Source organism: Syngnathoides biaculeatus, chromosome 6, assembly GCF_019802595.1.
Source record: "Syngnathoides biaculeatus isolate LvHL_M chromosome 6, ASM1980259v1, whole genome shotgun sequence".
NCBI lineage: Eukaryota > Metazoa > Chordata > Actinopteri > Syngnathiformes > Syngnathidae > Syngnathoides > Syngnathoides biaculeatus.
Genome location: NC_084645.1, coordinates 10,292,684 through 10,317,450, shown reverse-complemented (window position 1 = coordinate 10,317,450; position 24,767 = coordinate 10,292,684). Strand labels below are relative to the sequence as shown.

At 42.6% G+C, this 24,767-nt stretch overlaps 1 protein-coding gene across 2 annotated transcripts in view; it reads left to right on the top strand.

Annotated features, from left to right (window-relative positions):
* syt19 (synaptotagmin XIX) overlaps nucleotides 1-22,085 on the top strand; it is a 35,148-nt gene extending 13,063 nt beyond the window's left edge. The window contains exons 1-9 of one of the 2 annotated variants that reach the window (XM_061822888.1): nucleotides 13,786-13,959; nucleotides 15,305-15,524; nucleotides 15,618-15,691; nucleotides 19,163-19,219; nucleotides 19,528-19,710; nucleotides 20,510-20,659; nucleotides 20,936-21,055; nucleotides 21,167-21,278; nucleotides 21,391-22,083. In XM_061822888.1, the coding sequence (XP_061678872.1) occupies nucleotides 15,323-15,524; nucleotides 15,618-15,691; nucleotides 19,163-19,219; nucleotides 19,528-19,710; nucleotides 20,510-20,659; nucleotides 20,936-21,055; nucleotides 21,167-21,278; nucleotides 21,391-21,698 (1,206 nt within the window). In that variant the 5' untranslated portion in view covers nucleotides 13,786-13,959; nucleotides 15,305-15,322 and the 3' untranslated portion in view covers nucleotides 21,699-22,083. Of the gene's footprint in view, nucleotides 1-13,785; nucleotides 13,960-15,304; nucleotides 15,525-15,617; nucleotides 15,692-19,162; nucleotides 19,220-19,527; nucleotides 19,711-20,509; nucleotides 20,660-20,935; nucleotides 21,056-21,166; nucleotides 21,279-21,390 lie in introns of those variants that run through there. The other variant, XM_061822886.1, reaches the window with a different exon arrangement.
* The last annotated feature ends 2,682 nt before the right edge of the window (nucleotides 22,086-24,767 follow it).

The following is a 24,767-nucleotide window of genomic DNA, read 5'->3' as shown; positions in this document are numbered from 1 at the left end:
GATTTCCTTGGCTAACATGACATTCCTTTCGATATATTCGTCATGTAAAGTGATCATTTACCTGTTACAACTGGGAGCAACCATGTGACCACTCCAGGAGACACATCCATTACCCAGACATTGAGAAATCTTCACCTAAAAGTTTAAATTGAGGAAGTGTTTTTTGAAGGTGAAATGTATTCAATAACCAAGAAACTCAGTTGCCTCTATTCCATATTTGCAATTTAAAGAGACGTTCATTTTTAGTTACTCAATTATCTGGAATATTATATGGTTATGGTTTGCATTCAGCTACCAATATGTTCTTACGTACTCAGAGTGCCGTCAACATGGTGAGCCGCTCTATGGCAACAAATTTGGGGCACGTTGGCATTCTCTGTGTGGTGATACATCCAGGCAGGGTACGCACTGATATGGGAGGTCTTCAGGTATAGACCCATTAACTAATGTCTCTGTTTGTCTTTAAGATTACAAGATCTAACAGAATGTTTTGTTTCCTAGGCTCTACTGTCTCCTGAAGAGAGTGTTTCTTCTTTGTTGTCTGTTATTGGTGGACTGACGAAGGCAGATCATGGGTCATTTCTGAACTACGGAGGCGAGCCACTGCCATGGTGAATTTCTGTACTGTGTGCGATGCCTTGATTAAAGATGTGTTTGACTTTCAATGAGTTGACTGACTGTCAGTAGTGTTGCAAGATTGAAAAACATGTATGATTCATCTGCACAGCCAAGCTGGCATGAGGTTTGTTAACGTACATTACTTCAGACAACTAAGATGGGACGAATAGGCCGGTACAGTCTACTGCTGGCAGCTGAATGTCCAGAAAAGAGCAAAAGGCAACCCAATCAATTGTGTAGGGATACGCTCTCTCAAGAGAACTTCAATGCTTCTACATTGGGTTCCTTTTCCTCACAGAGTGTTTTTGCAAAATCTTTTTCTGACACCATAAGCAAGGAGACAATTTTGTCTGTGGATTTTTATTACAAAAAGAAGTGTTTGCAAAGAGAGGAAAAGGTGAAAGTCTTACGAGTTGACACCCCTTACTAAAAATCAGACTAAAAGTCCTTTCCTTATATATAAGTCAGACAGACAGAGACAAAACAAGACAGTTATCTACAGTGAAGAAAATAAGTATTTGAACAACCTGCTATTTTGCAGGTTCTCCCATGAGAAATCATGGAGGGGTCTCAAATTTTCATTTTCCGGAGGGATCCTGAGGCGTTCCCAAGCCAGTCAAGAGACAGTCTCTTCAGCGTGTCCTGGGTCGTCCTCAGGGTCTCTTTCCAGTGGGACATCCCCGGAACAGCTCACCAGGGAGGCGTCCAGGAGGCATCCGAATCAGATGCCCCAGCCACGTCTTCTGTCTCCTCTCAATGCGGAGGAGTAGCGGCTCGACACTGGGCCCCTCCCGGATGACCGAGCCTCTCACTCTATCTCGAAGGGAGAGCCCGGACACCATGGAGAGGAAACTCATTTTGGACGCTTGTATGCAGGATCTTGTTCTTTCGGTCACGACCCACAGCTCATGCCCATAGGTGAGGGTAGGAACGTAGATTGACTGGTAAATTGAGAGCTTCGTCTTTCGGTTTAGCTCCCTCTTTACCACAACGGACCGATACAACATCAACATCACTGCAGACGCTGCACCGATCCGTCTGAAGATACTTGAACTCCTCCACTTGGGAAAAGATCTTATCACTGACCTGGAGAGGACACACCACCCTTTTTCGACTGAGGACCATGGTCTCGGATTTAGAGGTGCTGATTCTAATCCCAGCCGCTTCACACTCTGCTGCGAATCGCTCCAGTGAGAGCCGTAGCTCACGGCTTGATGAAACCAACAGAACCACATCATCTGCAAAGAGGAGAGATGCAATGCTGAGGCCACCAAACCGGACACCCTCTATGCCTCGGCTGCACCTAGAAATTCTGTCCATAAAGGTTATGAACAAAATCCGTGACAAAGGGCAACCTTAGCGGAGTCCAAATCTCACCGTAAATGAGTCCGACTTATTGCCGGCAATGCGGACAAAACTCCGACAGGGGTCGTACAGGGACCGAACAGCTCGTATCAGGGGGTTCGGTACCCCATACCTCCAAAGAACCCCCACAGGACTCCCTGAGGCACACGGTTGACTGCTTTCTCCAAGTCCAAAAAACACATGTAGACTAGTTGGACGAACTCCCATGCACCCTCGAGAATCCTTTCGAGGATGTAGAGCTGGTCCACTGTTTGACGGCCAGGACGAAAACCACATTGCTCCTCCTGAATCCGAGACTCGACTTGCCGATGGACCCTCCTCTCCAGTACCCCTGAGGAGACTGAGGAGTGTGATCCCTCTATAGTTGGGACACACCCTCTGGTCACCCTTCTTGAAAAGGGGACCACCACCCCAGTCTGCCAATCCAGAGGCACTGTCCCCTATCCCCACGCGATGTTGCAGAGGCGTGTCAAACAGGACAGCCCCACAACATCCAGAGCCTTTAGGAACTCCGGGCAAATCTCATCCACCCCAGGGGCCCTGCCACCAAGGAGCTTTTTAACCACCTCGGTGACCTCAACCCCAGTGATAGAAGAGCCTGCCTCAGAGCACCCAGACTCAGCTTCCTCATGGGAAGGCGTGTTGGTGGAATTGAGGAGGTCTTCAAAGTATTCTCCTCACCGATTCACAACATCCCAAGTTAAGGTCAGCAGCACCCCGTCCCCACTATACACAGTGTTGACGGTGCACTGCTTCCACATCCTGAGACGCCGGATGGTGGACGAGAATTTCCTCGAAGCCGTACTGAAGTTGCTCTCCATGGCCTCACCGAACTCCACCCGTGCCTGGGTTTTTGCCTCAACGACCACCGAACCTGCATTCCACTTGGCCAGCCGGTACCTGTCATCTGCCTCAGGAACCCCACAGGCCAGAAATGCCCGATAGGACTCCTTCTTCAGCTTGACAGCATCCCTCACTGTTGGTGTCCACCAACGTGTTTGTGGGTTGGTGCCTGTCGTGGCGGCCACAGCTCCAGTCGGCCGCCTCAGCAATGTAGGCGCGGAACATCATCCATTCGGACTCAATGTCCTCCGCCTCCTCTGGGATATGAGGAAAGTTCTTTCGGAGGTGTGAGGTGAAATTCCTTCTGATAGGGGACTCTGCCAGCGGTTCCCAGCAGACCCTCACGATGCGTTTGGGCCTGCCACGTCGGACTGGCATCTTCCCAAACCATCGGAGCCAACTTACCACCAGGTGGTGATCAGTGGACAGCTCTGCCCCTCTCTTCACCCGAGTATCCAAGACATGCGCTCGCAAGTCCCATGACACGACCACAAAGTCAATCATCAAACTGCGACCTAGGATGTTCTGGTGCCAGGTGGACTTGTGAATACCCTTATGCGTGAACATTGTGTTTGTTATGGACAATCCGTAATGAGCACAACTCGAGTTCTGATCGGGGGGTGGGGCGTTCTTCCCAATCATGCACTTCCAGGTCTCACTTTCATTGCCCATGTGGGCATTGAATTTCCCCAGCAAAATGATGGAGTACTCTGCACTGCTGTTTGGTGCATAAGCACTAACAACAGTCAGAATCTGTCCCCCTACCAGCAGGCGCAGGGAGGCTTCCCTCTCATCCACTGAGATAAACCCCAACGTACAGGCACTGAGCCGGGGGTCAATAAGAATACCCACATCTGCTTGGCGTGTCTCCCTGTGCGCAACTCCAGAGTGGAACAGCATCCAACCAATCTCAAGAGGAGTTGTGCCAGAGCCCAAGTGGTGTGTAGAGGCGAGTCTGACTATATCTAGCAGTGATGAAAGTCCTCCGGATTTTCCTGGAATTCCAGATTTTTAAATTTTCCTGAAAACTGTCACGGAAAATTGAGGGACAGTTGTCTAAAATTAATCCGGATATGAGTTGACAACATTGAATGAACATGCGTTTGAGTTGTTTTGCTTTCACGAGCGTAGCCACGTTGAGGCATTAACACTAGTAACAGTAACGCCCCTCCCCTTGCATTCTCTCAAGACGTCCGTTATTTTGTGTGGTCTTGACATTAATTACGTGTTTATTTCATAAATGTTGACTAAACAAGCCTGCTCCAAAACAACCGCTCTTCACCCGGAAACAGGAAATGCAAGTTAACCATACTGAGGATATTCGGAGCTTATACGAAAGCGCATGTTCAGAACTGCGTCACGTAATGCAAACACATTTACGTCGAAAGTCATCATCATGAGCCATGTCAAAGGAATTTCAGTTACACCAGAGGTTCTCATTGCGTCGATCGCGAGGCAGTGTGACGGCATGCCCCCCCCCCCAAAAAAAAAAGACACGTTAGACTATCATCCACCTCGTCGCTTGATTCAGGTGTGGCCAATTGAGCGCATGCACATAAAGGCACGTTCTAGCAAGCCAGCCTCCTATTTACGGCAGTTCCGCAATGCGTGGGATTACCGGCAGGAATTTTTGTTCCAATGTATCGCTAGCTTGTTGCTACGAACGCCAATTATGTTGAACTAAACTTTCAGCCTTTTCAAAACATTGCGAGTATAGACCGTTCGTGTTTATTCCTTGATAGGCTACTGCATTTAACTTTTCTTCAGATAGTTTGTCAGATCAAGAATTTTTATTGATGAAAAATTTTAAATACCGTTTTATATCATGTTCTACTAATGTCAGTTGAAATTGGAAATGATCTTTTCTGAGTTTAAAATTTTAGTTTTCTATTTTAGTTATGTATTTGTTTATTTGATTTTAAATTTACAGTGATGTCATAATAATCCAATAAGTTATTTAAAGGCCATCCCTAATCAACTTTATCTGCGAGCATGACTGACCACACCCGTACATTTTTCAAATGTGAGTGACTGCGTATCTCAAAATATTAAAGGCAACTGATTATACTATTAGTATTACTAGATCTATATCTAAGCTAGTGAGCAATGTGGTCAAGTGTATCAGTACAACGCGACGTAAGAAGTTTGAGACTTAAACGTTAATGGTAATTACTACAGATCAACTTCTTTAACATGTTTTGCTGTACGGTGTAGAAATTCTAGGATATATTTTCGTGTACATAATTTGTTTTTCTTGAGATAAGATGGCATATTTTAAGCATATTTTAATGACAAATGTGATTTTGTGTTATCCAGTGATAAGGGGATCGGGGGCAAAAAAAATTCTGGGCTTGGCCCTTGGGGAACATCTGCCCATTTTTTTTTTTAGTCAGGACTTAGAAATTTTGCTTTCAATTTTTGTCTGAATTTTGTTCACAGATATGGCCATAATGCACCACATCCATCCATTTTTTCAAAAATTTCACCGCGGGCATGCCCCTGAACCCCCGAAGTGCTCACATTTGCATTTTCAGGAATTTTCACAAAAGTCCACTTTCATCTCTAATCTAGTCAGAACTTCTCAACTTCACACACCAACTCGGGCTCCTTCCCTGCCAAAGAGGTGACATTCCATTTCCCTAGAGCTAGTTTCTATAGCCTTTGGCCACTGCCCAGCTCATATTGTATCTGACACCTATGACCCCTCTCACGGGTGGTGAGTCCATGGCAAGGGGTACACGTTATCCTTTCGGGGTGTGCGCGCCCGAGCCCCATAGGTGCAGCCCCAGCCCCCAGGCGCTCTCCTTCGAGCCCCACCTCCAGGCCTGGCTCCAGAGGGGGTCCCTAGTGACCTGCGTCCGGCCAAGGGAAAACAAGATCCAATTTTTGCAGTCATCATATGGGTTTTGGAGTCATACTTTGTCTTGTCCCTCATCTAGGACCTTTTTGCCATGGGTGGCCCTACCAGGGACATGAAGCCCAAGACATCTTAGCTCCTAGGATCATCGGGACACACAAATCCCTCCACAACGATAAGGTGTTGGCTCGAGGAGGGGAAATTGCCAAGCAGCTTGGTGAAAAAAAGTCCACTGTTGGAGCAATCATTAGAAAATGGAAGAAGCTAAACATGACGGTCAATTTCAACCGGAGTGGAGCCCCATGCACGATATCACCTCGTGGGGTCTCAATGATCCTTACAAAGGGGATGAATCAGCCCAGGACTACGCGACAGGACTTGGTCAATGACCTGAAAAGACCTGGGACCACCATTTCCAAGGTGACTGTTGGTAATACACTAAGATGCCGTTGTTTGAAATCATGCATGGCACGGAAGATTGCCCTGCTTAAAACAGCACATATCAAGTAAAACAGCACATGTCAAGTCTCGTCTTGAGTTTGCCAATTACCATTTGGATGATACAGAGGAGTCTTGGGAGAAAGTTTTGTGGTCAGATGAGACCAAAATGGAACTTTTTGGTCATAATTCTACAAACCGTGTTTGAAGGAAGACGAATGATGAGTTCCATCCCAAGAACGCCATCCCTACTGTGAAGCATGGGGGTGGTAGCATGATGCTGTGGGGTTGTTTTTCTGCACATGGGACAGGACAACTGGATTGTATTCAGAAGAGGATGACCACGGCCATGTATTGTGAGATTTTGGGGAACAACCTCTTTCCCTCAGTCAGAGCATTGAGGATGAGTCCTGGCTGGGTCTTTCAATATCACAATGAACCGAAGTACACAGCCAGGAAAACCAGCAAGTGGCTCCGTAAGAAGCATATCAAGGTTCTGCTGTGGCCCAGCCTGTCTCCTGACCTAAGCCCAATAGAAAATCTTTGGAGGGAGCTGAACTCCGTGTTTCTCAGTGACAGCCCAGAAACCTGTCTGATCTAGAGAAGATCTGTGTCGAGAAGTGGGCCAAAATCCTTCCTGCAGTGTTACAAAACTGGTGATCAACTACAGAAAACATTTGACCTCTGTAATTGCAAACAAAGGCTACTGTACCAAATATTAACATTGGTTTTCTCAGGTGTTCAAATAATTATTTGCAGCTCTATCACACAAATACATAGTTAAAAAAAGCATTCATTGTGATTTCTGGATTTTTCTTTTTAGATTATCTCTCTCACAGTGGACATGCACTTACGATGAAAATTTCAGACCCCTCCATGATTTCTAAGTGGGAGAACTTGCAATATAGCAAGGTGTTCAAATACGTATTTTCTTCACTGTATGTCCATCGGTATACACATAGAGCCAATAAGAACAACATCATATGAGGAACAGCCTGACCTTGAAGAACTAATGCCACAATAAGACAAAACCTGTGAAAGTTGAAGGTAGAACTAATAGAACTAATATTTGGTATATATGTAAAATATAATTCTGCCAACACAGTTTTCCCCCTTTTGATTAATCCAACCTAATCAATCCACTACTATAACAATATACATCAGTAAACTCTACTGATTAAAGCCTAAACATAACAAAATAATCAAAAATCTAAAAACCAAACCAAACAAGTTACTAAGTACTAAACATTAATGACCTAACAGGAATTAAAAGTGAAGTAAAGCAACTAAATCCTAAATATTAAGAAAATAGAAGAAAGTAAATCAAAGGAAGGGTAAAATATGAAAAGTCAACAGCAACTCATCATGCATCAACAAAAGAACAACCACACTATTATCTCAAAATCTATCATAAGCTAGTTGCCGTCAAGTATGTAGCAGATTCAGGATGAGGAACGTGAACAATGGTCGACATCATTCAGGCAGATGTTACTGAGGGAAGAAGTCGGCAAAATGCCCGTCAGAGAATTGTGAAAACGTGCATCACGACCAAAAGCTGTCAATCATGCGATAAACCAGAGAATTTACCTAGGGGACAAAACAGCACAACATGAGACAGAGGCAAACAACAGCAACCATAAGAGCAAAACTAAACAACCATGCTTGCCATCCAAGTCCAACCAAGCAACTCGAATCAAGCAGGTCCTCGTGTGCCATGATGTCACAAAGTGCAATGAGGTTTTTGATGCTGCAAGCTAGGATGCCCGGATCGCCAGCATTGTCAAGAATGTAGGTGCAGGCTCCACTGTTCCACCTAACGTAGAATTAGATATGAAATAATGTTATCCTACTTTTTAAATAAATCGAACATACTGTACATCAGGACTGCTCAATGTGTTCGTAATATTGGTTGATCGCATGACCGCATGCCAAAAAAAAAGACGACTGTCATGGCCCTACCGGTCCTTGTCCTGGGTGTGCCGGTCCCCGAAGCGGTACATACTGGCAGCAATTAGTGAGGCGCGCACCTGCACCTCATTCCACGTAGTCACAGCTGATACAAATAGGACTCAACGTATGGTCTGGCCTTTGCCAGATCTTTGTCTCAGGCCTCCCCCACTCTCCTGATTCTGTTCCTGCTCTCCCGTGTACCAACTCCTGCCTGCATACTGACCTCCCTCTCGCGCCTGACGACTTTGTTACTGCAGCTTCCGTGGACTCCCTGTTTCAACCCCAACCCTGGACTGAATAAAACTGTTTCCCGAACCGCCTCTACGTCTCCCGAGTTGTGCATTTGGGTCCAACCCCGTGTTCTGGTCATGACAACGTCAGCCTATCCACGGTGTCGCTTTATTCAGATATGCCCACTAGGTCGATGGTGATCTATTGCTCAATCCCACAGGTAGGTATAATGGCGCGTTCTAACTATCTAGTGAGTTGGTATCCAATTTAGGAAGCTAAATTTCAACTTAGGGGCATAAAAATGAGAGGCGTAGCTGGAACACGTAAGAAGAGGAAAACTTACCACTCTCATACTGACAGAGGTATATTTTTTCACAATTACATTTTTGAATCTGCCATCGCATTACCAAAGAAGGGAAAGTAAAGACGGAAACTCAGGTAATTACAAAAAAATGTACATTATCAATTATGTTATGCTACATCAACACACATTGGTGCTGAATTGTCGCAAGGCTCCAGAATTTTAGCTCACCGGTAGTTCTCTGGGCTCTCAAACTGGAGACATGCCCCCACAAACCCCCAACAAAAAAGGTAGATCATGGAAGGTTGGCTGTTTGAAAAGTAGATCTTGGGGCAAAAAAATTGATCACCCCCCTGCGCTATGTATCACATCCAAATGTTACAAATTCAGAAAATTACTGTTTTCTGTTCTTTAAAAACTTTCAAGCGGTTGAGAAAGTTGATGAACTTTTGGAAAATTTTACCTGAAAAATCTCAAACGCCATGAATACTGTCGCTCCTGTTCAAACTAAGACCATCCTGAGGCGACTCAGAACACTGTGGAGGAACACATTGATGGTCAAGAAATCTAAATAAAATTATAATAAAGTAGAACATTAATGTAGAAAAACTCAACTCCAAATTCATTCTGACCTCTCCGGACAGTGTCTTTGTAATTTGCAACACTTTTCAGAAATAATCAGTAAGAACATCAACACTCGCTTTCTGTTTGCTGAGCTTGACAAGCTCACTCCAGCCCCCAACCCAAATCACATAGCTCCAGAACTCACAACAGCTGATAAATGCAATTTTTGAAATGCATATTAGTGATAATATACAATCCATCGGGTCAAATGTCAGCACAAATCAGCAAAATGATAAAATGATTCTACATCTAAGGTAGCACAGTGGCGCAGGTGTAGCGTGTTGGCCTCACAGTTCTGAGCACCCAAAAACATGCATTGATTGGGGCCTCTAAATTTCCTCGAGGTCTGATTGTGAATGCGAAAGTTGGCTGTCTCCATGTGGCCTGCAATTCGCTGGCAACCAATTCAGAGTGTACCCTGCCTCCTGCCCGATGACAGCACTCCCACGACTCTCATGTGGATAATTGGCTCAGAAAATGGATGGATGGATGGATGGATGGATGGATGGATGGATTCTACATCTGAAGCCACCTCGGGAAAACTCCATTACTTTGTCAGAATATGATACAGTTGACCAAAAAAAAAAAAGTAGAGAAAACGGTTCAGTAATTGAAACTATCAATGAGCTGTCTCGACTCAATACCATCCGACTTTTTCAAAACTATTTTGAAGTCAGGGCTACCTGATTTGCAGCAAATAATAAGTTGCTCAATTCAGTCTGGCAAGTTTTCCTAAAGCTCTTAAAGTACCTGCTGCTAAATCTGAGTTCTGGACGATTCCATGGTAGCAATCTAGAGATCCATCTCTAATGTCCCTTTCATAGCCAAGAGGGTTAAGAAAGTTATTTTTAATAAATTTAGCAATTTCTTGAATTCGAATGGCTTTTTTGATAAATTTTGATCAGGTTTCTGACCTCATCACAGTAATGTTACATGATTGAATAATGATTCAACAAATGTGTCAATTGTGGTCTTGTTGAGTCTCAGTTCAGCTTTTGATACGGTAAATCATAATATACGGATGAACAGGTTGGAAACGTGGGTATGACTAAATGGAACAGTCCTTAAATGGTTCCGGCCCTACCTGGAGGGGAGGAGCCAGAGGAACTACTTTGTAACCATTGGAAGTGATGAATCTTAACAAATGGCAATAATCTATTGGGTCCCTGAAGGATCGGTTTTTGGACTGCTCCTGTTCAGCTTGTGTAATTATATCCATCCATTTTCTGAGCCACTTATCCTCACGAGGGTTACAGGATTGCTGGAGCCAATCCTAACTGTCATCAGTCAGGAGGAAGGGTACACCTTAAACTGGTGTCCAGCCAATTGCAGGGCATATGGAGGCAGACAACAGTTGCACTCACAATCACCCATACAGTGCCTTGTGAAAGTATTCGGCCCCCTTGAACTTTTCAACCTTTTGCCACATTTCAAGCTTCAAACAAAAAGATATAAAATTTTGATTTTTTTTGTCAAGAATCATCAAGAAGTGGGACACAATCGTGAAGTACAACAAAATTTATTGTATATTTTATACTTTTTTAACAAATAAAAACCGGAAAAGTGGGGCGTGCAATATTATTCAGCCCCTTTACTTTCAGTGCAGCAAACTCACTCCAAAAGTTCAGTGAGGATCTCCGAATGATCCAATGTTGACTGATGATGATAAATAGAATCCACCTGTGTGTAATCAAGTCTCCGTCAAAATGCACCTGCTCTAGGATAGTGTCAGGGTTCTGTTTAAAGTGCAGAGAGCATCATGAAGACCAAGGAACACACCAGGCAGATCCGATATACTGTTGTAGAGAATTTTAAAGTCTGATTTAGATACAAAAAGATTTTCCAAGTTTTAAACATCTCAAGGAGCACTGTGCAAGCAATCCTATTGAAATGGAAAGATTACCAGACCGCTGCAAATCTACCAATACCCAGCCGTCCCTCTAAACTTCCACCTCGAACAAGAAGAAGACTGATCAGGGATGCAGCCAAGAGGGCCATGACCACTCTGGATGAACTGTGGAGATCTACAGCTGAGGTGGGAGAGTCTATCCATCAGACAACAATCACTGTACACTGCACAAATCTGGCCTTTACGGAAGAGTGGCAAGAAGAAGGCCATTTTTCAGAGATATCCATAAAAAGTCCCGTTTAATGTTAAAGTTAAAGCCACCTGGGAGACGCACCACATGTGGAAGAAGGTGCCCTGGTCTGATGAAACCAAAATCGAACGTTTTGGGCACAATGCAAAACGCAGCTCATCAACCTGAAGACACCATCGCCACTGTCAAATATGGTGGTGGCAGCCTCATGGTCTGGCCCTGCTTTTCTTCATCAAGGACAAGAATGATGGTTAAAATAGATGGGAAGATGAATGGAGCCGAATACTGGACCATTCTGGAAGAAAACCTGTTGGAGTCTGTAAAGACCTGAGACTGAGACGGAGATTTATCTTCCAACATAACAATGATCCAAAACATAAAGCCAAATCTAAAATGGAATGGTTCACAGATAAAACTATCCAGTGTTAGATTGGCTTGGTCACAGTCCAGACCTGAATCCAATCGAGAATCTGTGGGCACAGCTGAAGACTTCTGTTCACAAACGTTCTCCATCCAACCTCACAGAGTTCGAGCTGTTTTGCATGGAAGACTGGGCAAGAATTTCAGTCTCTCGATGTGCAAAACTGATAGAGACATACGCCAAGCGACTTGCATCTGTAATTGCAGCAAAAGGTGGCGCTACAAAGTATTAATGCAAGGGGGGCGAATAATATTGCACACCCCACTTTTCAGGTTTTTATTTGTTAGGAAAGTTTAAAATATCCAATAAATTTCGTTCCACTTCACAATTGTATCCCACTTGTTGTTGATTCTTGACAAAAAAAAAAAATATATATATATATATATCTTTATGTTGGAAGCCTGAAATGTGGCGAAAGGTTGAAAACTTCAAGGGGGCCGAATACTTTCACAAGGCGTCGCCAATCTCCTAGAGTCTCCAATTAATGTAGGATTTTGTTTGGGAAATTGAAACTGGTAAAAGATGCTCTGAAAACTACTCTTAGCCCTGAAGGTTGCCCATATTACACACTTTATGTTGTCCTGTCTTTAAGGAGTGTATGTCACCATGTCAGAGCCAAGATGCAATCTGTTGCCGAACAGCGTATTTTGTGGCGCAATGTTAAAAGGGATGTTTTCAACCACGTCAATGATTGCCAGGAGTGTGCGACGCACAAGCCCTGTCAATGTCCTTGGGGTGAGTTGCAACCCATTTCAATACCACAACATCCATGGTCATACACTTCTGTAGACTTTGTGATAGCGCTACTAATTTCGAAAGGAAATATCACTATTCTCACAATTGGTGATAGGTTCTTTAAGTTGGCAAACTTCATTGCACTGTTGAAACTTCCCTCAACAAAAGAAACTGCTGTTCATGATACACCAAGAGTATAAGCGAAAGAGAGAGAGAGAGAGAGAGAGAGAGAGAGAGAGAGAGAGAGAGAGACTGGCGCAAAGCGACACCCAAGCTCCAACAATGGAAATGCAGGGCATAGCTCTTGACAACTAGTCTCTTTCAACATGTGTTGATGATGTCGGCCTGCGAATGCTTTAAAAAGTAAATGAAAACCATTCATCCCTGTAAGCCATCCTTTTTCTTCTTCCCTGAGCCTACTCAAACATACTTTACTCTTCATTGCACTTGTCTAGTTTGCAGAAAAATACACACAATAGGGTTTGAAAAGTTTTAAAAAGACATCAATTCTGGGAAACAGGACCATCTTTTTTTTAAAGTAAAGCTTGGCTGACGATAACCAGTTTTGCCTTTTCTCAAAACCGTTGCCTCTAGGTCATTAGCATCCATGTTTTGCTGCTTCCCAATGTAGTTGCAACTTCTAGATTTTGTCGTGAGGTTCACTCCTACGAAGTCCTCCACTCTAAGCTGAGTATTTTTTTTCGTGAAGAATCAAAGCTCTCATGGTCGAGCTCCAGTAGAACCACATTTTTAAGCCCTCTTGCCTCTCTCTCCTTTTCTTTTCATTCTTTTTCTTTAACTACACTCTAGTTGCAGTTACAATGTGTCTTCATATTTTAGTTTTCTTTTAAGCTTTCGTGCCACCAATTTGGGGAAAGAAACTTACAACTATTATGTTACAATAGAGCCAAAAACATAGATCATTTCATAAGGTTACTTCAGGCACCAGTTTTGTCACATCCTCATTTTTTTTGTTATAGTTCCTTCGCAACAAGGGGTGGGTCAACTAACACACTTGCTCATCTTATACTACCCTCCCCTATAAACAGAACTTCTGTATGGACCATTATTGTATGAAAGTAGAGTTTACAAAAGGTTTTAGACCTCAAAATTTTATCTGTATACGTGATCTAAACATAGGTCTGATGGTAAATTCACCTTTCAGAGTACCAAACGTCTGGCAACCAGGTTATTTTTAGCTTCCTAGATTATCATCAAGCTCTTACCTAACTAGTTTGCCCAGACACGTGTGCAACCTGTTCTGTCATTTGTTTGTGTGAGTATGCATTTGAAGAGCTTGGAGCAAGGGAGTGTGCCTAGTGTGTCAAAGAACGAGGAAGTGTGTCGGTCAAGTTCAGTGTTTTATTTCCGGCAAGAAAAGCAGAGCAAATGTTTTAGAGGTTTACGATGCACTGACAGCCAAGCAGAGGGCCAAAGACATACAGCCCTAAAACCATCTTGATTTTCGTTGAATAAAGTAAGTGTTTGTTTTTTGGTTTAATTCAGTTATGTTTTCCTGAGGCATTTTATATTAATGACTATTGGATAAATCACATGAATTTCTTGATCTTGTTTTGTACTTGCTTTTTGCTCAAAATATTCTGATGTAGTTCATACACTCCATATATACTGTAGCTACTGTATTTATCTTTGTCTTTTTAGAAGTGTATGTAGCCTATTTGCATAACCTATTACAATGTTGGACAATGAAATTAACTTTACCAGGTTACACATCCACGATTGACGAGAAGCCCAAAATGCTATGTGTGTTGCTGCGCTTTATTAATGTGTTTTCAGGAGTCCTTCTGGTAATATAAAGTTTAAAGTATCCATTGGTGAATGAATGAGAAACATCACACATTAGTGTTTTGTTTTTTTTTAATCCTTTGGTCTGCTCCATTAGGAAATTATACCAAATCTGTCAAAAGGGAAGATGTTTCGTAGCTTAAACTCGTCAGGATAAATATATAAATAAAGGAGAATTCTTAAAAGCCAGTAGTATATTAAGATTTCTTCCAACCAATCAGCAACGAAACAATACTAAATACATGAGTTGCCAGTTTGCGCTTCCTGGTAATTACATGACAAAGCTTCCTTTCCCTAAAAGATCCTGTGCATGTATTTTATGACAGATCAGTGCTGCAAAACAATCACACCTGACAGCATGATGAGCAAAGTAGGTACATGGGGTTGCATTTAAATTTTCCGAACAGATGGACCGTTTCCTATTCTGAAGGATATTCCTGATGGAGAACACCTGGTAGATTTGGAAGTGCTACAAACGATGTCTGCCATTTCATGGTGAAAAGGGCTGTTTTAAACCGATTGGGTGTAATGGAGGAATTACGTTTCTAATAACCCTCCAAAATGGAGGGGCCAGTCAAAGTGTAGCCCGGCCGCTAAAAGAACTTGTGGGTTGAGCTGTTGAATAACTGCGTTTTGCGTTATTCCAGGGTGCCTCGTCAGAGGCATGAGGACAATGGGGTTCACATTGATTAAGAGAAACGCAGACAAGCCAAACCTGGAGCAAGCTACCTCTGTGTTTAGATCTGACATTGTAGAGACAAGCTCTGAAATGTATCCAGGTAGTTGTGCAAAAAATGTTAAAATGTGTTAAATTGGGTTTTCCAGAACAGGGAACAATCTGTATCTGTCGACAAGACTGCTTGCATTTATATAATAACTGTATAATGTACAGTTAACATTTTTTAAACTCAGTGTATATTCTATCTTCTGTTTAGATGTGCCTACTTTAGTTAAAAGAGGTGCTCCGATATTGGTTGTTGTCACATACAGTAATCCTGTGTTTTACTCATCTGTAGCCCATATGGAGGCAGAAAATGATGCTCCTATCATCGAGCTATTTCTCCGGGAGGTTGCTGTCATCTGCTGGTGTTCTGAGGTTTCCCTTCTCAGCTGCAGTTAAGTATAGCATCCTCAGCTTGTCAGTCGCTCTTCTTCTTATAGCGTTGGGTATCTTGGCCTGGCAGGCCTTCCGATGCTTCAGACGCCCAGCTCCCATCCACCCTCTGCCTGAAGCAGGTCAGAAAGGGTTAAATTATTAACAAATTTTATAAGATGAAGTTCATATTAACATTTGACAAATTAAAAAGAAACATTTCATTTTTATTGCAGTGAATCGTGATTTGCTGCACACCGATGATGTATCTGAAATAACAAGACAGTACAAAGGAATGCCAACCATCAAGGTGAGAAGTCATGGCAGAATTTGATTTGAGGTGACCAAGGTAATGGGAATGAACTTTATAATCCACCTATACAGTAGTTAAACACACATAAACATCTAGCATTTTAATCCCAGTGATCTCTCAACAGGTATGAACAGGGTTGAATTCATGAGGGAGGAACGTAAGAGCCTTAAACTGACAGGAGGCCCTAGAAAAATGTTATTTTCAAATTATGGGATGAAGTTAAGGGACCCAAAGAGAACAATCTCCACTGAGTCCCACTCAATGACCAGCCCTGGAAATACATAGAATAATTTGACAATTACGATGCATTTGTAATTTGGTTTGTGTTTGCCAAGCTTTACTTGTATCATCATCTCTTCACGGTGTAAGACAAAGATAATCTTAGTTTATCAAACAAACACCAATAACTGGTTGGTGGCAGGTTGTATTCAAAAACAAACATTGTAACATGAAAAGATTTGGCAGGGTGGTAATCAGTTTGAACTGTGAAGATGAGATGACCAAAATTTGAAGACGACTGAAAAGGAATGGGACACTTTTGGTAGTATGGCTGTGTGAGACTAATTATGACAGGCTTGTCGGTGTAAAATTCCACCTGTTTGAAAAACAAACAAAAGGATTTGAGGTTAAGATAATACCATTTCAGTGTTCAATAGCCAAAACGTTGTCTGTGATCAATCTTGGTTGAAAGATGATTTCTTCTTCTTTCCCTGTCCTGTTATGGGTCATCACAGTGCATCACAGTGCATCATCATTTTCCATCTACACCCGCATATCTCCTGCATCCTCCTCTCTAACACCAACTACTCACAAGTCGTCCCTCACTACATATTCCTCAAGCTTGCAGCCTCATCCTCATTATCCCTCTGGTAATATACTCACTTGATTTCCATTGGACTTGTCCAAACCATGGAGGTCTGCTCTCTCCAACTTGGTCTCGAAAATTTGAATTGCTGTTTCAACATCGCAGCTTACAGTCAATCAAAATGCTGATAAACTTTGCGGTGCAGCTTTTTTACTGTCCAACTTGGCATAAGAGCACCTTGTTTGGCCTTGCCACCTCTATTTTTTTCCTTATATTGCATCTCCTTATATTCTTGTCTGCTCTTCTCAGTCCTCTCAGTGTCTCACTTCTCTACAGCTAGCATCTCTCCTTGGAGGACTTCCTGTACTTGAAGCTTCCACCACCAGGTCTCCTTCTCTCCAGTGCTGTCAGAATCTACATCAAGTACTCTCCTGTCTCTCTGATAACCTCATCCTTTCAGGTCCAGTCTTCTTGAACCTCCTCCTGCGCAATGAGAACCATCTCACCTATTCCAAGATCAAAAATCTTCCACCCTCAGCTTCCACCACATGGTTCTCTGCTCTTCTTTTGTCTTCTTAATTTTGCTCGTGTCTGTGGGGGTTTTCTCGGGGCACTCCGGTTTCCTCCCACATTCCCAAAACCTGCAACATGAATTGGACACCCTAAATTGCCCCTAGGTGTGATTTTTAGTGTGACTGTTGTCTGTCTTCATGTGCCCTGTTATTGGCTGGCAACCAGTTTAAGGTGTACCTTGCCTCCTGCCCGTTGACACCTGGGATAGGCTTCAGCACTCCCGCGACCCTTGTGAGGAGAAGCGGCTAAGAAAATGGATGGATGGATGGATGGATGGATGGAAGGATGGATGGATGGATGGATGGATGAAACAGAGTGTCATGATTAAAGCTTGGCCACTGATCTGGGCGTTGTCATCTCTGACACCGGTCACAGCTGTTTTGTTTGAGGCACTGTGATTAGGACAAGTATTTAAGTTGGAGTTTTGTCACTGGCATTTGCCAGGTCGTTGCTTTGTGTTAGTGAGTCTGCTTCACCGCATCCCAGGTTACTCCACTACTTAGCTTCCTAGTCATCGAATCCCGATTCTCATTTTTTGGTTCCTGCTTTCTTGGACTGTGTAATTGTGCATCTCTTTAGTTTAGAATAAACCCCACCGAACATTTTGCCTTTGCCTGGGAGCCCTGCATTTGGGCCCATCTCCGGATCGCTGGGATGTGACACAGAGGGAGTATTTCAATCTTCCTTTTTGCCCAGTAAAACTGTTCCAGCACAAAAGGCATGCAGATCTACCATTCTGTAAGGCCATGCAGTTACAAAAAAAGAGCAAAGCTATTTTCCATTAAAATTCAGGAGAATAGTGATCCAGTCAGAGCAAAACGTATTTACATATTGAATATTAAGGAGAAATCCAGCTGTCTCATCTACCAGGGATTTAACAAGTATGTACAATCGCTTCAAAAGGGGAGTCCTGGGCATATACAACCCAAATTATCTTGCAAACCCAATCAAAGGATGACATATTTTTAAAATAAGTGTTGCATAGGACCCTTAAGACAACTTTGAATACTACCAGGTTGGTAGCTGCTAAGAAGTGCCTTCCATTTTTCTTTTTTTAAATTCTTTTCATTCTAATTCTAATGTGACATGGTGGGACGGGACAGCTGTAAGGTGTTAGCCTCACAGTTCTAACTTCCTGGGTTCAATCCCGGCCCCGCCTGGAGTTTGCATGTTCTCCGCAGGCTTGCGTGGGTTTTGCTCCAGGTACTCCGGTTTCCTCCCACATCCCAAATACATGCAACATGAATTGGACATTCTAAATTGCCCTAAGTGATATTGTGAGTGCAAAAGGTTGTTAAATTCTATGTGCCCTGCAATTGGCTGGAAACCAGTTCAGGGTGTACCCTCCCTCCTGTCCGTTGACAGCTGGGATAGGCGCCAGCACTCTCGCAACCGTCGTGAGGATAAGTGCCTAAGAAAATGGATGGTTGGATGGATGGAAATTTTAATGTAAACAGACAGTTATCTCCTGTCGCAAGTAAGAGGTGACCTCCTTCCCCAGACCTCTTCGTATTGTTTTGCCCCACAACAAAATCATGCAACAATATTGCACTAATCAAAACACAGGAGCATGTTGACTTTTTTTTATCCGCACACTAGAACATACAGTAGTTCATATGATGTGATAATTAACTAAATCATTCACATACCTATTGTAAGTGCATGGAAATACTTTTCTAAATTCTTCCTGTACTTATTTTATTTACTCATACTGATTAATTTGTCATGGTTAATAATGTTTGTAACAGATAATATGTAGCCAATGATGATCAAGTTTGGTAAACAGTCTACAAAACGAACACAAATATGGAGTGTGTGTGTTGTGCGTGCGTATGTGTGTCTTCACCTCACTGAACCCCTGAGACAGGCTCACCAAAACCCCGGACTTCACTCACACGACTTCAACAACCACTGGTCTAGAAGGAATGGATAATAGGGATTTATCAAAGGCACTGTATTCTGTTTAAAAATAAAAGAGGAGAAATTTAAAAACAAAGGAAAGTTAGGACATCTCAAAGATAAAATAATAATAACAACAAAAATGATCATCATAACAATAATAAAATGGCAATCTTCTGTAAACTTTGCAGGTCGAGGATGTTGATACGGACATCTTGAAATCCACAGAACAAAGAGGAGAGGACAAGGTCAGTATCAGTGTTTTCTTAATTTTACGTCTCATCTCACTACATTCAACAGGTTTTGATTTGGCACACCCTTCCTATGCCTTGTGAATGCCAGTCCTGTATAGGAAAACCTCAGGTTACCTGGCATACAAAAATGAAAAATACTTGGGTTTAATCTGTTGTAATTTGGATTTTATAATGTTTTAAATGTTTGCATTTTATAATCTTTTCAGACATTTTGTTCATCTTTGATCAACAATTATCATGATCAACATCATACCAGCAACAGATTATTTGCTTGACACTTTCCCACCATCAATCTCCAACAGAAGTTTGACGGCTGGCTCCACTATTCTTTATACTACGACGACCAGCAGCACCATCTTGTGGTGACTGTCTTGGAGGTGGAGGGGCTTCACCAAGAAAGACAAACCTGCAGCCTCCAACTGTTTGTCCAAGTGAAGCTGCTTTGGACTGGACCAGAGATGGAGGGACCTTATATTGATGAAGGGGTATATCCTTTCCTTTTCATTATTTTCTTACCACTAACATTTCTATGGCAGTTTTTGTCCTGTGGTATTATTTTGTTCTTAGAAGGAAACGTGATTTGGCAACTTAGCATTTTTTTCGTGCTCAATACTGATGATGGATTTTTTTGGATTTTTTAAAAAAAGGTTTATGAAACACCGAAATCTGGATTTTAATGTTGAACGCGTCCCTTCTAGAAATGCTTTGAAGTATTTCAGTTTATACCCAAATTATCTATGATCTTATATTCAGTTAAATAGTTTGAACTGCAATCCTCTGGCTGACAATGACACAAAAAGACATTGTGATCAGGGACATCACTAGGTTTTGAGATTTCTGGGAAAACTAATTTAATTTCAAGGGGGATGAAGAGTTGTTTTAGCAGGCCTCAGACAATTGACTGTGATAATATTTTTCAAAAGAATGTAATCTTCATTGTTTTTTTTTTTATTTTAAAAATATTTCTTATCCCTGATCTCAGTGGAAAATTTTGAGGAAATGTCATTGTTTGCATTATTTAAAGAGATCCTAGCAACAACAAGCATAATCTACTGGAGAGTAAATGTAATGAACTTTACATATTTAAGATTTTATAGGGATTGTGTATGAATGCGTTTGGATATGGACCTTCTTTATTCAGAACCTCTTGACGCAACCTCCAGTACCATTTCATTTTGTTTTTTTCGACTATTAAAAAAAACACTACAAGTGTATGTATGTACTAAATAGTAACCTCGTATAGTGTATGAATGCTGCTATGACTTACTGCTTTGTCCCTATTAGGGTAAAGGGAAACCACTCACCCTGTGCACAGTTCTGCAGGACTGGCGCACTCGCATTGTAAAAGGGACGTGTAACCCCTTGTTTGGAGACCAGTTCAGCTGTATTCTGCACAATGAAAAGGAGCTGGAGCACATCGATCTCAGGATGGAGGTTCTGTATTGACACTTTCATAAATGTTCATTATTTCAACTTTATGATAAGAGAGTACTGTACTATGTATTGTGTTCACAACAATAAGACTAATGATTTCTTTAATGGTTAATAGGCATCTTTGAATATTGTGATCAAGTCACTAACACCGACATCATTAGATAACCGCATTTGATACTTTATACTCTGTGTAATATAAAGCCAAAAAAATTGAAACCCCTCATATGACAAGTGTGGAAAATTGAGAATATGGCCCTCATTTGCCTGTGTTGTCAGGTGAGAGACTTTGATAAATTCTCCAGACACACAGCATTGGGAGAGGTGAGAACCCCTCTACGACGGCTGAATATCTCCTACCCTCTGGAGCTGAAAGGAAAGCTCAACACTCCCCGCAAGGTAAAAAAAAAAAAAAAAAAAAAGCTCCACTTAACAGATTGAGGAGGAACTGTGTGAGGAAAGTGTGAAATGGAATTTGTTTGTATTTTCAATAATCTTTTCGATTGGCAGGATCTTGTAGGGGAAGTGCTTTTGTCATTGAAGTTTCTTCCAACTTCTCAGAGAATTGAGGTCGGGGTGTTAAAGGTTCGAACAGTCCATAAGGAGCTGCACTTGGATGCAGGTCAGTTGCTTACAAAGAAGCGTGAACATAGTTGGAGCTGGCAGCTTTGATAGCACAACATTGTACAAAACATTATGTGCAGGTACTAATGTACATACTATGTATTGTCCAGCCCTCTATGTCAGGATCAGTGTGCAGTGCAACCAGTGCAAGTTGAAGTACCAGAAAACCTCTGCAGTGCTACGTGGCACAATGACCGTCTTCAATGAAGTTCTTGTTTTCTCCTTGCCAGAACTTCCTCTGCAAGAGTGTAAAATTTTGGTCAACGTTTTTGAGACTCACTCAAGTAGGAAATCATCCAAGAACCTCATTGGACAGTTGACTGTGAATAAGGACAAGAATTCCGAAAATGAACACTGGGCTCTTATACTCCGCTCAATCCGCCAGCCGATAGCGAGATGGCATTCTCTACTTATCTGAGTTATGTCTCAACAACTTTTTCTCGACCTTCTGGATGTGTGCATTCCTTTTTGAATTAAGTGGATAGCACTATTCATTAACAAAAGACTTTGAATGCATTTTCTTCCTGCTTGAAATTTTTTAGCTTTTCCAAATTTATTAACATCCTAAAAAAATGATAATAGTAAATATATACATTAAATACAGTATATTCCTCCACAACATGACTAACCTGTGGACATTTGTAACGAGCCTTTACTACCCTCTTGTGGTTAAAAAAATTTCTAATTTTGTTTTTTAACCCATGCACCCATTATCTGAGCCGCTTATCCTCACAAGGCCCGTGGGCGTGCAGGATCCTACCCATCCATGTAAATGTTAAATGAAAAGGGGGCAAATCAAATCCTGTCAGAATGGCTAGGCCCTGATCTTCAATATCAGATTTGATCATCGCCACCTAGCATGCTCTCCAAGAATTGGAAGAGAATAGAAGAGAGGAGAAATGTCGGTAAAACAGTGTAAGAGAGAGCAGGATGCATTTTGGATACTCCATATGGTTTAACCATAAGGTGTAAATATAAGTCAAGTCAAGACCTAAACATTTCTACAGAGGTCACTGCTATAATTTCTACAGATGATGTTCCAAATGTCAATATTCAGGTTGCGAGATGGATCTAAATGCAGAGAGAAGGGGGCAGTATTTTGTGAACAAGCATTTCTTGTATGGTAGATCGGAAGCAAAGAAAAAAAGGCTCACAGAACTCCGAATTCTGAGTAGGACCAGTGGGCCAGGGAAGTAATCTGGGTTGCCCGGTGAGCCGTAAGATGTGAGCAGGCGGTAGAATGGGGACAAAGAGCAAGAAGGATTTAGAGATAAAATTACGAGGTCTTTGGGAAGCTACAAAGGCTACGAACTTGACATAAATGGTTGATAGCCTGGTAACAAGCTGGGAGTCACAGTATCTTAAAGGGCCACTGTCATGAAATGGATGATTTTTAGAGTGTTATTAATGAAAAAACAGCAGCCAAAACGGGCCCATGCGTTGTTTTTTTTTTTTTTTTTTACCACAAAACATGATTTTGATGTATACAGCTTTTTGTAACTCCCGCCATGAGAAGAACCAGGAAGTGACGTAAAGGACAGAAGCGCCCTCAAGTGGACTCATTTGTTTACATTAGTTTTACTTCCGGGAAGGTAGCTTGTTGTTCCTTCATGTTAGCTAAAATGCCGGCTCGTTGCATTGCTGGACATTGCTTGAACACTCGGGAGAATGGATTTACCTTTCATAAGTTTGCAAGAGACCCAGTTTGTCGTGAAAAATGGATTGCACGGGTGTAGAGGACGAGAGCTTTGTGGGTTCCAAAAGACAGGTATGTGTATATACAGCTACTAAAAAAATAATAATAGTTTGGGGTGGACCACATAATCGGTCTCTCATAACGTAACAAAAGATCAGCGTACGAAATTTGTCGATGTGCGCGTCGGACGGCGTCGGGCTGCTGCGTTGCTTTGCCAGCGGCTTCGGGCTCGCGAATGGCAGTGGCTCTGAACAACCCAGCCGAGAATGCCTCACTCAGCCGCATGCGCACAGTAAAGCGTACTGCGCCATCTATGAACAACCCCCTAAAGCAGCATGGCTCGGCCCCATTATAAGCCACCACGGCGCCGAAAATGAGCCACACTGACTGAGGCGCCGTGACTTTGGCGAACGCTGCACGTCGGGCTTGCGGACGGCAGCGGCTCTGAAGAACGTAGCTGCGTGCGGCGACAACGCAGTAAAGCGCCCCGGCTCGACAGTGTTGTTCATCGCGTACTGCGGCGGCTATGAACAACCCCCTAAAGCACCACGGCTCGGCTCTGCCTCACTCAGCCACATGCGACGACAACGCAGTAAAGCACCCCGGCTCGACGGTGTTGTTCATTGTGTACTGCGGGGGCTATGGATAACCCCCTAAAGCAGCACAGCTCGGCTCCGTGATAAGCCACCTCGGCGCTGAAAATGAGCCACACCGGCCGGCTGGGATGAGCCGCGGTGGCTCATCTCTGCCGCGGAATTGGATCGGATGTAGGGGTGGCGTGGGGGGTTTGATCGCATATCATGTGAATATGGCTTGAAACAATAGTGTAAAATTGCCCCGGTAACTTCAATCGATTGTGTGATGTTCTTTTCGAAAAGAGCTTCCGTGTCAGAAGGGGCGTGTTCGTCTCCCATAGTAGGGTGCACCACGTGTTTTTATTGGCGAATGTCCGGGTGACGTCACGGACAAAGGATGCAGCCAATATGGCGACCACTTGGATGTCGTAGAATGACACTTTCTGCAACTTTGCGCATGGAAGACGCGCTCTCCGTTCACATTTATTTTTTTCATATAGACATTGAAGTGAATAATGTTGCATGTATTTTTCATTACAATATCTATTTTAGAATGTTTATAGGGATAACACTTGACCTTTAAGTGTAGTCATGCATAATTGGAAGATAAAATGCAGCAGTTATACTCCAACATCCCAACCCTGGAAAACACTCATGGCACACACACACACATTGACACACACACATTGACACACACTTTACTAATTTAATTAATTAAATTAAATTTAACTAATGTTTATATTTTAATGTTTAATTTACACATTTGTAAAACTCAAGGTCCAGTGGCCAGATCCAGCCCACCACATCATTTTACATGGCCTGTGAAACAAATCATGAATCTCGAGACAAACAGCTACACTTACACCTAGGGGCAATTTAGAGTGTCCAATTAATGTTGCATATTTTTGGGATGGGGGAGAAAACCAACACAGGTACGGGGAGGATATGCAAACTCCACTCAGGCATGTTCGGGATTGAACCCGGGACCTCAGAACTGTGAGGCCAATGCTTTCCAGCCGAGTCACCATGCCGCCATTCCAATATACATGCAAAACATATTTCTTTAGTTTTGGAAATAAAATCGAGAAACAATCTTGTTTTTTGTACTTTGAAAATAATCTCTGTCAAGAGCAAGACACTCGAAAGATTACAAGTTGCTTTACGTCTCTGCCAGGCTTTGAGACATACGGAAAAACATCCATCCATCCATTTTCTG